The sequence below is a fragment of the Phoxinus phoxinus genome, assembly GCF_949152265.1.
Source record: "Phoxinus phoxinus genome assembly, chromosome: 22".
Lineage (NCBI taxonomy): Eukaryota > Metazoa > Chordata > Actinopteri > Cypriniformes > Leuciscidae > Phoxinus > Phoxinus phoxinus.
This window is the reverse complement of record NC_136897.1, coordinates 18,458,661-18,471,562: the sequence shown is the minus strand read 5'-3', so window position 1 is coordinate 18,471,562 and position 12,902 is coordinate 18,458,661. Positions and strand designations below refer to the sequence as shown.

General features: G+C 38.1%; 1 protein-coding gene across 8 annotated transcripts in view; it reads right to left on the bottom strand.

Annotated features, from left to right (window-relative positions):
- Positions 1-12,902, bottom strand: part of ndrg3a (ndrg family member 3a) — a 31,425-nt gene that overhangs the window by 8,766 nt on the left and 9,757 nt on the right. For 2 of the 8 annotated variants that reach the window (XM_079596545.1, XM_079596542.1), the window contains exons 2-3: positions 10,134-10,202; positions 6,488-6,520 (exon numbers count right to left, since the gene is read on the bottom strand). In XM_079596545.1, coding sequence (XP_079452671.1) covers positions 6,488-6,520; positions 10,134-10,190 — 90 coding nt within the window. In that variant the 5' untranslated portion in view covers positions 10,191-10,202. Of the gene's footprint in view, positions 1-2,800; positions 3,134-6,487; positions 6,521-10,133; positions 10,208-12,902 lie in introns of those variants that run through there. The other 6 variants (XM_079596544.1, XM_079596541.1, XM_079596546.1 and 3 more) reach the window with 3 other exon arrangements.

Genomic DNA, 12,902 nt, shown 5'->3' with positions numbered 1-12,902 from the left:
CTATCCAGACTGTGATGCCCTAACCATATGACCCTTCAAACCCGGCTGATATAAACCAAGATGGAGCCGTCAAATGCTAAGAGATTAATGATAGGACAGAAAGTTTCAGATCAATATCTGCAGACATAAAATTAGAATTGTTTTAATGTTGTATTCAATCTATATATCACCAGAAGGAGATAGGCCTTTAGTCAAGAGGGAAAACTGGGAATGTTGTCCTGGGCCTTGTATTGAGGGAGGACCAACTAAGGTCCTGGATAGAGTTTCATCATTTCATGTTCAGTGATGTATATACTGATATAATAAGGTTAAGGTATAAGGTATAATAAGGTGTGTGTGTGTGTGTGTGTGTGTGTGTGTGTGTGTGTGTGTGTGTGTGTGTGTGTGTGTGTGTGTGTGTGTGTGTGTGTGTGTGTGTGTGTGTGTGTGTGTGTGTGTGTGTGTCAGTGTGAGGGAGTGTTCTGCGCATCACAGCTTCCTCTCCATCAATTATAGAATGAGTCACAGCAGAGGGACACAGGAGTCCTGAGGTAAGGGAAAAAATTAGCTTCTACACTGAAGCTCTTTGTTTAGAGTCACAATATTGTGACTGGCTATTATTTGCTAATACCTTTCTAGCTTTGGGGTCATCTTATATGTTGAAGTTGGCATTAAATGGAAATTCACCAATATGCTATTGTGAATGATTAATAAAACTGATCTTGTAACTTTTAAATGAATACGGGATCTTCCGGTGAAACGACAGACTTTGGTGATATATATATTAACCCTGCCCCATTCTTGCAATCGACTACAAGCTGACATTCAGATCTGCCTCCAGCCAATCAACGACCAACAGATAAAAATCAAGTCAGTTTTTTTCTTTTCCGGTAATCCATTTCACTCGGATTGACTGTACAATACCGAAGAAAAAATTGGTCACTCACTAATGCGGTTTCATCATGACTTCAAACACTGACAAAATGTAGATTTATGCAGACATAAGCAATATGTGCAGTCCTTATAGGAAAACAAGCAGCAAATCATGATTCATGCCTGAGATATAACTAAAACCAAACTGCTATAATTCAAGTTTAGTTTCAATAGCAAATACATCAATACCGAAAAAAAACGGTGCTCATCAAATGATTTTATAGGGTAATACTTGCATCTCTGTGCAGGCCAGGGTGAGATCAAAAATGGGTATAATTGAGTAACGCTTGCAGCTAGGCATGCTGATTGAACAAATGTCTGGTGCTTGGCTTTAAATTTGATTGCATTGGAACGTGTCCGAATGTTTTCAGCTCTCAGGGACGCGAGTCATCAAGGCCAGAGAGTGGGAGAGTCTGAAATGTAACATTTAAGAAAAGTCTCTCCTGTTCGCTCAGCCAAACACACTCTCAATCTTTCAGACACACACATTTATACTCTGCATGTGGGTCTAGAGAGTGTGGGAGAGTCTGGAAAGAGGGGCAGAATAGGAATGAGCCTGAAAAAAGAAGAAGACTAACTCAGAGGGACAAATAGTGAAGGGTCATCATGATTCCTGACTAGGTCAACAATAAGCTGTAGAAGGTGATCTAAACTATGCAATACATTAATTTAAAACAATAAACACCCTATAATATGATCTGATATCAAACGCTTGCATCATCTTCCTCTCTGTGCTCTTCGAAAGGAAAGAAATCAGGATCGACTAGGGAGAACTGCAACCTGCTGTTCACAATAAAGAAACGCTGATCAACCAGTCCATCCTTTCTGGAGAAATTCAAGTATGTTGCTGGTTTAGCTAGACAAGAAGCCTGGGAGCATCCAAAACACAAATTCCAAGTCTTTTCAACTGGATAAAGATGTTTCTTACATTCAAACAGTGCCATAACAACAATACAAACTGAAGTGGACACATTTACAAAATATTCAAATTACTATTGGACTCACTTTTTTTAATGGTTGACTTAAATAATTTTATCTAGCACCCTTGTATCCTGAATATGTGGTTACGTCCTTGCATGCAAACATTCAAACATGGCAAAAGGACAATCAAAGCAGCTCTCTCTTGGGAAACAGAGGCTAAGCCAAGGTATATGAATGAATACAAACCAACAGTCCCAGCCTTTGCAAGCCCCCCCACCCCGCTCCTCCAGCTAATAGCATCAATCACAGACCACAAGCCTGGGAGCCATTACACAGCACAAACCTGACAGCAGATAACTATTATACACACACACCCACACACACACAGAGAGATCACATACACAATTATTAGTACACACCATCCATATGCATTCCTAGAAACACACACAGTATATACACTCTCAACCACACCCTGCCAGTAATGCTAGCGCATCTAAGTGCTCCAGATCAAATGCCCTTGATTTGCTTGACCTATTAGACCGTTTGATGATGTCTCGGGACATGTGCCATATTTAAATACACAAAATCCTTATTTATTTGACAATCCCTCAACTGCACATATCATTTTAGAGTAAATCATGTACATTTGAAGCTCCTAAACTGAAGATGTTTGTAACTAACAGTTTAGTCTCTGACTGGTTTAATCTGTGGTAAGGTAAACAAGCAGAGAGGCGCATGACTCGCATGACTAATGCAAGAAAACACACATCCCTCACTGGAAAGAATCACATATACTGGCTCACACATCAACCATGACATGCATGCACGTATGAACATTTCTGCAAGAACATAGGAGGATATCAGGGCTAAAACAGTAGGAATCAGGAGTAAGGAATCAGTTTAGGCTGTCAGTTGTAGCGGTCTCTCTTACACACACACTCACACACACACTCACACACACACTCACCACTGCATTTCCAATGCATGCATTCTGCTCCACATCCAGAACGGTTGACATGTTTCCACACACGAGACAGTGACAGCTTCAGAGAGGAGACAGGAGGAGATGGGAGGATCCACGAGAGAGACACAGAGTGGCTGAAGGAGGGATGGAGGGGAACGGACAGGGAGAGCAGTAGCTAGGCAGAGATCCAAGAGGGAGGGGAGACAGAGGAGGAGAGAGAGGGAGAGTGAAATAAATGAACAGAGGAGGTATGTTTTGAGAGAGAGGGAGAGAGAGAGAGAAAGAGAGGGAGAGACTGTTGAGATGCAGATAGAGTGAGGAGAAAGAAGTGACTGCGGTTTGCGCTGGGGAGGGAGTGCTTGCTCATGCATACGGCAGCCCCGCTCTGATTGGACGAGGGGAAGTCAGGTGGGCGGGAGGTGGCAGAAGCAGGGATGAGAGGGGTGGGGCAGACACAGAGGGCGAGGAAGGGATGATGCTCTCCACTGCACTTTATGATTTGTTTTTGGGTGGGGGCAACCAGTTCACAGCTTCAGATTCAACAAGAGAAAAGATGCAGAGAGATTTGACCTTGCAAATCTATTTATTTAATCAATTTATTCATGGGAGGGGTTCTCAACCTTTTTTTTTTCTTTTTTTTTTGCCTCAGGGCAGATTTGATTTTATCAAATGGGGGCTAAGACCAATAATAAAAAGCATAATTGATTATCACATTTACCGTTGCATACTTTTGCTCAATCTCAAGATTTCCCAAGATGAGTACATGTAAACTCACCCATCAATGATAAAATAAGATACCTTACACTTTGGACATATGGTTTTTGACGTCAAAGTTAAGTTAAGTTGAGTGTAACCTTGCTTGGTTTATGATCTCCATTCAATGCAACCACCGATCTTGACAGCATATGCATTTAGACCTGTGACCCATTTATAGGTTGTGACACGTTAAGAACAAATACTTTATTGTATAATTACATACAACTAGGCTAATTACTCAAATGAGCCATCAAATCAGTACAACAACAAGAACTAAACCTATTATCAGTGTCCTTGGATTTACAATAATGTTTTTCCCCCCTGTGTTTTCTACCACTGCAATAAATAATCACGGTTGCAACTTGCAGAACACAGTTGGTCCCGACTCCCCACTGAAGGAATTATGACCCAGCAGAGGTGCATTGTGGTATATCATCTGAGCAATCTCTCTGCGGATCTTGGGCTCTGATAGGTTATTGATTTGCTTTGCTTCCATTTATCAGTAGATGAGGTTGAAACATTGTTTTTCATTCAGTAAACCTCTGTGCTTCACCCCAGGGGCCGCCATAGACAAACACAATCTGAGGAGCAATAGTCAGGGAAAGCTAACACAACCGGAGCTGTAACACATAAGGCAAAAGAAGTCAGCATTTGTGCATTGAAATAGAGCAATGCGTGTATAAAGGTATGTACAGTGTTTTATTCCTATCCCTAACCCTACAGTATGTTAATTAATATTACTCAGTACTTAAGTGTATAATTAAACTGTAACAAGAACACCGTACAATAAAGTGTAACCCATGGTTTTATTACTTATTGATGGACCTGCAGCTTCAGTAATAAATCAGATTGTGTTAGCCACTCTCTCCGTCTCAGTGAGCAGTCCTGCGGAGCGTGCCGTGAGCGAGTGACCTTCAGGCGAGCGTGTGCACAACAGAGGGCAAAATGGACAGACACGGCCTTATCAAGACTGACTAAAAAACTTCATAATCAACAAAATATCATTTACATTCGAAACTACTCTGAAACTATCTGAAAATGGACACAGAAAGAGAGAGGTCAATACGATTCTAGGCATTTGGGTTACATTTGTATATTCCTATTTGATGGCAGAGTCTGAGAGAAGGTCTCAAAGAACAGGGGATCAGAGACGAAATCATGCTAAAAATAAATATTTTAGCTTATTTTGAATATTATTTAATACATTAATGACACTGTTTTAAAGGCAAGGATATGACTTTGCCTACTCTGAGCTTCTGGTGCCCTCTATAGGATGAAATAGTCTCTGAATAATGATGAACCTGTCGTGATGACTTGCAGTATTCACACAAGATGCTTCGGCTATTACTATTGGCTGAGAGCAGAAGGAAAAACGGGGTCTCCAAAAGGGGGCTCAAAGAGCTGAATCCCCAACTGAGATTGAAGTATTTTGGCTAACAAAAGAAAGAAAGAAAAAGCTATAGCACTATTAAGACGAATAATAATAATATGAATAATGATACACATAAAATATGTTTTAAAAATGAACTTCATATATATAAAAAACAAGATGTAATCCATTAGTCTGTAATCTGTTCAAACAAACATTTGGGTAGTTGCAACAAACAAACAAAAAGCAACAAAAAAACCCAGCCATTTTCTGAAAAGACAAGCAATGAAGTCACAATCTGACTTTTTATCATTTCACCTTAAACCTATACGACTCTGTAAACCATTTATGCCATTAAAATGACGATAGAATGTTTAAATTTTATCTTCAGGCTTTTGTACTATATTCTGGATGGCTGTAGAGAGAGAGAGAGGTCATTTACACAGAATGCGTTTTTTGTGGTTAAAAATGCGAGAAGCAAGGCAGTGGAATGCAAAAAAAAACAAGGTCTAAAAGACAAGTTTATTAATAGTTTACCTTTTAATTTAAATTAATAAAATTTAGAATGTCGTGTCATGAGCTACAAAAGACACGGACGAAATTGTCAAACACGCCCCAGTGCATGTTTACATAAAAACCCCATGGAAAAGCATTGCAGTGGAATGTAAAAATGCATTCTGTGTAAATGGCCCCACAGACTGCATTACCTCTCTTCACCAGCAGAGAGCAGTCCCTCCTTAAACCAAAGTCATCTCATGCACATGTAGGTGTTCTGCAGCACTCAATGCTACTGTGAGATTGGATTGGCTGACTCGGTGTCAGCCCATCATCTGACTAACACTTAATGTGTGCGAGCTTGTGTACGGAGGGTTGCTGAGTAAGGAATACTAAAGCCACTATATAATGTAGACCAGGTCATGCTGGAGTCTGAGCATGCTCACTTCAACAGCTGCAGGCGCTATATTTAGCTCATCTGAGACCCCTGCACTGAAAGAGGAGAATGTAATCCACAACGATGTATTTCCGTTTCCTCATTGCAGCAGAGACATTAAAAAACCCAATCAGATATGAATTTGTAAATGATGCATACATCTATATTTCAAGATAATATCAACCACCATCATTATCAACTTTCAATATAATGGATAATGATCAATGTGGATAATCATGATATGTTTTACAGGATGCATTAAGTTCTTGAGTACCTTCTTAAGTTAGAACGACAACGTTGTCTTATTTTCTTTTAAATTGACATGTTTCAATTAAACAAAATCAGTTGATGGCTGTCAGAGCTGATTTGCCAAATCCTGGTGTGAAGTTTCAACACAAACACAGTATCATGAAAGCATATTCATAGCCTCCAGTGAGTCTTATTTCAACACCAAAATAGTATGCATTTCCCAAAATAACACCTTTGATATTAAAATATGAAGGTTGAACGGCCTAAAATATCCATAACCCACCACTCGTCTGTTTTTGCACACAAACCTCTAATGAGCATCTAAGAGATAAAACTGACTTTTATATCATCCACTTATGAAATACATGTAAGATAATATTCTTACCTGACAGTCGAAGTCTTGGAAGTTCTGAGAGTTCTGTGGGAAAAAGAGATATCGGATTATTCCTTACTCACTGAGGTGCATAAAATCTCTAACAAGGTTAAATATTGATTATATCATCAATTATTTTCTCCCAGCCACTGCTGCTCTTTATATTGACACCACTAGATGGAGTGAGAGGTCAGTGAGTCTCTCCAGTTCACACATTTGCCCTGGTTTCACAGACAAGGCTTAAGCCTAGTCCCAGACTAAAATGGATATTTGAGCTGTTTTAACTGACAGCAACTTGCACTGACATAAGTTAGTGCCATTGTTTTGTCTCAAGATGCACACTAGAAAGGTTTTTTTTTATTTTTTTATGCACGTTTATAAAAGCTACTTAAACGTCCTAATTGAACTAAGGTCTAATCCTGGCTTAATCTAAGCCCTTTCTGTAAAACCAGGCCATAAATAAAGAAATAATTAATGTCATAATTAACTCACCATCATGTCTTTTTAAACCCCTCTATGCTGATTTTTTTTTTCAGTGAAACACAAAAGTAGAAAATTAAGGTGTATGGATGATTTTTATAACACTTTTATGATACATTTTTGGTGTTTTATGGAACTTGACAGCCGGGTCACAATTCTTTGTATTTCAAAGGAAAAAACTAATGACACACACCTGTAAGTGTAATGAAAATAATCCTAATATACTATAAATGTGTGTAAACGTCATGTGGAAAATGTTATACAATTATAAACACTATCTTTTTTCTACCCAGCCCATTTGTGTACTGTTAAAAACCTGAAAGAAAACTACTGCTGTCAATACACATAAAACAATTAAATAATTTCCAACCAGTATTGCCAGATTGGATACATTTTAGCTTAGTTTATAATTTCTTCTTTTTTTTTTTACCCTATGGCTGCTCTATGGTTTAGTCTATTCATTAGTTTAAAGTGAGAGAAGGATCACCCATAAAACGCTTGTCCCTTGCCTCTTGCGTTATACTGGCGGCCTCACTCAGCACTAATGGCTGTATGACATTTATATTTCTATTTTTAGCATTTTGATATGGATGCTGTGTGGCAATAACTAATGGCAAGATTTAACTGACAAAACCTGGGAATGCCATTATGAAAATGTCTGCCAATAGGGGCTGCAGGAAGAAAAAAGATGATTCTGGAATGGATTGAAATATCTTTCATTGAGCATAATTTTTTGGCACCTCAACCCCCATTCCTATCTTTTCAATTCCATTTGTCCACTCTTTCTCTTTCTTAAACCATTTCACTAATATTCCACCCCATCCGTCCCTTTTCCATCTCCATTTGTTTTCACTTGCTTCATGCTCTCACATGAATTATTCAGTTTGATGAAGTAAAGAAAAACGCAGGGGTAGAGAGGAACTTTGCCTCAGCTACAGGAAAACACAGATCTCTAACACGAGGAGCCGTGGAGGAAAGACATGTGTGTATGAGTGTGGCACAGATGTGTAATGCATGAATCGTGAGACGTGGCATGTGTGCGTGAGCATCACAATGCATTACAGAGAGAAATGAGGTATGAGCTCTGCTGTGTGTCTATAGGGTAGGCTTTATATTGTGTTAGATCTTGCTCCTCATACATTTATGTGCATATATATCAGCAACGGCTCAAAGTCTGGCTTCAAATTCTGCTGATTTAAACTATACATCTAGCTGACTTACAAGATTTATAACAAACGATTTTGTAAAAATAGAGAGAATGACTTTAGGAATGGGTTGGAAATTCTAAACCAAAAAATTGTGATGGAGTTGGAGCTGTATCATTTCCAGCTATCATTACTTTTTTGATTCAGTTTGTGCGTAGGCTTGCTAAAGAGATACTGAGTTACTCATCTGGCGATGAGTGTTGCAGTAGCGCTGTCATATCTGGCTACCGGGAGCCGGTATAACACACTCTCATGCGCTTTTTACCATTTTGAGAGGAGTAGCTTCAACAACCAGATGCATTTACACTTGTCTGGTTTCGTCTGGAATAGGTCTCAGACCACCTCCTGAAGTGGTTTGAGTGACCGGATTTAAACCGATATCGAATCGAAACCGTTTCAGAGGGCCTTTACACCAGGGGTCTCATTTATAAAACTGTGTGTTGGATCCTTACTAAAAGTGTACGTGCGCCCGAAAGCCAAAAATGGCGTACAATTTTGTTTTTCCAGACTTATAAAAGATAAGTGCGTACGGCAGAACCTGCGCAGAATTCACTTTATAAATCCCAGTCAGAAAGATTGTGCGCACATGCGTCTCCTCCCTGAAATAACCATATATGGAGCTTACAACGCCTAGTTTTACTATGCATATCGTCATCTGCATATCATAATTCATCCACGTGTTTATCGGTACAAGACAGGAAAATATGAAATGCGGATGTGCCGTCACATTACATTAATTAAAATCATTTAGTAGCCTATCCTTGACTTGTTTTTGAATAAATTAAAGTGTAAAATACATTTCAGAGAAAGTTTTTCTCAATCTTTTCCACTGGCCAAATAGTATTTTTAATTGATTTATATTTTTAATGGAAACAGATAGCCCTTATTGTGCAGTATTTGCACTAAACTATTTACTCAGACAATCTGCTATTATCATGATAAGCAATTATCTCCGTAGTTAAAATATTAAAACACAGCATGCCAGAGAAAGTGTTCAAAAGCATCGCATCCACTACAAATATTTCTATTTATTGAATATAAAAAATGTAACTTCTCAGTAATGATTTCATGTAGATTAAGTGTTTAACTCCATTAATGAGAATGGCATATTTAATCTAAATGTTTATATCAGAAATAAAACATAGTTTAAATCATTCCTTTATTTATTTAAACTGTTATTGTGAACATGCACTGTATTCATGATTAGGACTCATAATGAAGATTTACAGTTTTACTTTATCTACCGTTAGATAGGCTATATATGCGTCAGTTTCACTAAACGGCCCAACATTTAAGAAGGGATGGATATTTGCTTCAAGTGGCTTGGTGAGTGAAATTATATTTGTATTATCTTTCTGTATACGTATGTATAATTTTCTTTAGATTTTCTGTCTAAACGTGACCAAAAAGACATTTAACTCCAGCTCACCATCGGTGTCGCCAAACTGCTCCATCTCCAAAACGTTCGTACGCATGGGTCGAGTTTGCGTGCATGTGCGCAAATTTTCCCGTCAAGTTTGTTTTTATAAATCACAACTTGCGCGTCAGAAGTGGCGTACGCCTCTTTCAGGCCCTGTTTTGTGTGTACGCAACGGTTATAAATGAGGCTCCTGGTCTTTTCATGATCATTTGATGACTTTACTATCATTTTACTTTCCTTTGATGGCTTTACTATTATTCTAAAATGTATTTAAAAATTAATTATAATAATAATAAAAGTTACAAAAAAATAATAAATAGAACTAACAGAAAAATGTGTAGGTGTATCAAACCTAGGGTCTATAAAAACAGGGTATGTGTTTGCCGTGCAAAACTGACAGAGGTATCACTAGTAAAATATATAGTAATCTATATCTTGTTTATGATTGTGTATACAGTAGACGGGCATACTAGTGTGTGTGTGTGTGTGTGTGTGTGTGTGCGTGTGTGTGTGCGTGTGTGAGAGATGGATGTTTCTGATATGTTTATCTCACCTTGTAGGTCAGCAGAGGCTTGATCTCGGTCAGCTGAACATCTTGCAGCTCATCCATCTCTGTATCAGTCTGTGCTACAAAAAAAGAAAAAGAAAGAAAAAAAAAAGCACATTCATGAAACACAATACAACACTATTTATTATTAATGTAAATAGAAAACAACATACACTGCACACTATATGTTTCAGTTGAACCTAATCTAGTCTAATAAAGCCCAACATTGCCAGACAGATCTCACGTTGCGTCACATTTGCAGCAGACCTCACCTGAGTCAACACAGAGCTTTGTATTGAATTTCTGTTAATAAAACACGCTTTGCGATGTACTAAGTAGAGTTCTAATAATTTCCACCCTTGTAATCAAGCGCAAGTGTAGTCACCCTTTTTATTTTTAATTAACCTGGCAGACCTGAGATTGGGTATCAGCCCACAACAGCCTTTAGTTACACACTCTCGGTAAACAGTAATAAAAGCTGAGAGCCGAAGGGAATGTCTCTACAATTAAATTTGCTCTTTTCCGTTGCCTTGGGAACTGGGATGTTTTGATGTAAGGGTACAGTCTGCAAGCTAGTTAATATATAAATGTTGCATGATTCTGGTCTGCGATTACATTCTGAAGGCTACGTTTTATGCAAGGATCAGTTTTTTAAATCATTCTTCCAGTATAATCACTTCCTGTATTCAATACAAGGACTGAGACAGGAACGTTCACACATATTGTTTTTTCTTCTTCTGTTTGATTGCTGCTAATGAGTGACTATGCAAATGAAGCCCCACCTTATCTCTATTCAAGATGAGACCTACAGAAATATGATGCATGGTCAAATACAAACCTAGATGCAACAAAAATGTGACATTCGGTATGAATGATGTGCCTATTGAGATCTGCTGAGATCATGCTGTAAGGTGGAATGACATGCTGACGTGGCTTAACCCACTTCCACTAGCCTCATCTGTCTATTGTCACAGTTCTGACCTTCCTGACCTTGGGACGGGTCCAAACGTGACTGGCTGCTTTAATAGTAATACCGTCAACGGACTGATGCACCACCATCAGATGAGCTATCGGTTTTAAAACAATAATTTTATTTTAAAATCAAATACCGCTTTAAAAGTTGATAAAAAATACAGTTAAGAAACAGCAATGTGAAAAATTATTACACTTTAAAACACTTTTTCACACAAGCTTTTTTGATCCTTAAGAAATCATTCTAATATGCTGATTTGCCGAACTATTTCTTAATATTATTAATGTTGAGAAAACAGTTGTGCTGCTTGGTATTTTTGTGTAAACCATTTAATTTAATTTAATTTAACCATTTAATTTATTTCAGGATTCTTTGATGAATAGAAAGTAGGGGTTGCACAGACTAGTTGACTTAGCCATGAAGCTTTAAGCTCGAAGTCGACTCGTCGCTGATCATGGCCTATAGAGGGCGCAACAGGATAAGAAATCTTTAAAGTCCACATTTACTCTCAGTTTCCAAACAGTTAAAATTACAAATAAATGCATAGCCTACTCTGAGGGCGCTCCACAAGACATGTTTGATTATACCATCTGGATGCTCAAAATTGGGAGAATGCACGTTTTAAACAGCTTATTGTAGACGTAAGTTATCATCGCTGTTCTATTGTCAACAATGTTCTGTGATTTATCAATAAAATTGCTTAGAAACGGAAAAGTTCTAGCATACATTTCTTAGTAACTAAAACTCACAAGATAATTGTCGACTTTAAAAATCTGAAGTCGTTTAACCACTAATAGAACAGTATAGAAACCTTTTGTAACATTATAAATGTCTTTACCATCTCTTTTGATAAAATGAATGCATTACTGCTGAATAATAGGAAGTAAAGAAAAAATTATTTAAAAAAAACCTAACTGACCCCAAACTTTTGAACTGTAGTGCATATAGGTAGAATATATATATATTTTACATCCTGTAACAGTTTTCAAAATCTTCCCTTATGTCAGTGCAGCTCCTTTCATCAATGAAATAGCAGAGCACCATGAAATTAAACTTCCATTTTGTAAAAAGCGAGAAAACTACTAGCACACATTAAGATTTGAAAGCTTAGGAGGTGGAAATCTCCTCCGCAATCCCAGCAGCAAATCCATTATCCGGATGAAGGGCATTAAATAATATTTAGACAAGGAGTGAGTGACACAAAAAGAAAACAACAAATGTTCAGCATGCCAAAGATTTGCCACAAAGGTCCAAGATTCTTCTGCACGCGGTCCACGAATCTGGACAGAGGGCAAAGGTCAAACTGCAATCATGGCCTCTGACTCTAATCCCAAGATTGAGCTGAAATTAACAAGCAGATTCATAGACTTTTTTTTAACATACTGCCAAGATCAGTGTCAAGATTTCATATCAACAAGATTTGACTTGCTTCATTAACCCGAGTTAACTTCCTCACCAAAACCATCAACCGCAATCGATGTCATTTTCAGTTTCCGCCCACTCTAGTTGTGCATTCAGTGAAGTGTAAAACTGTTGCCATAGAGACAAAGGGGCTGATGTTTATTTTCAGAGAGGGCTCCCAAAGGGACGGGAAGGAGTAATGAAGACTCAGAACAGCAGACCGAGGCATAAGCTGAGACTCACAGACACTCATAGTTCTGTATATTATATTTCTCATGTCAAATCAGGGCTATTTAGTATAGATGAAAAATCTACTTTAGGTAAAACCTACAGCAAAACAAACCCTGATTCACCAGTATCTTCCCATGTGTATTGCATAACCGTGGACTGTGCTGTCCGAA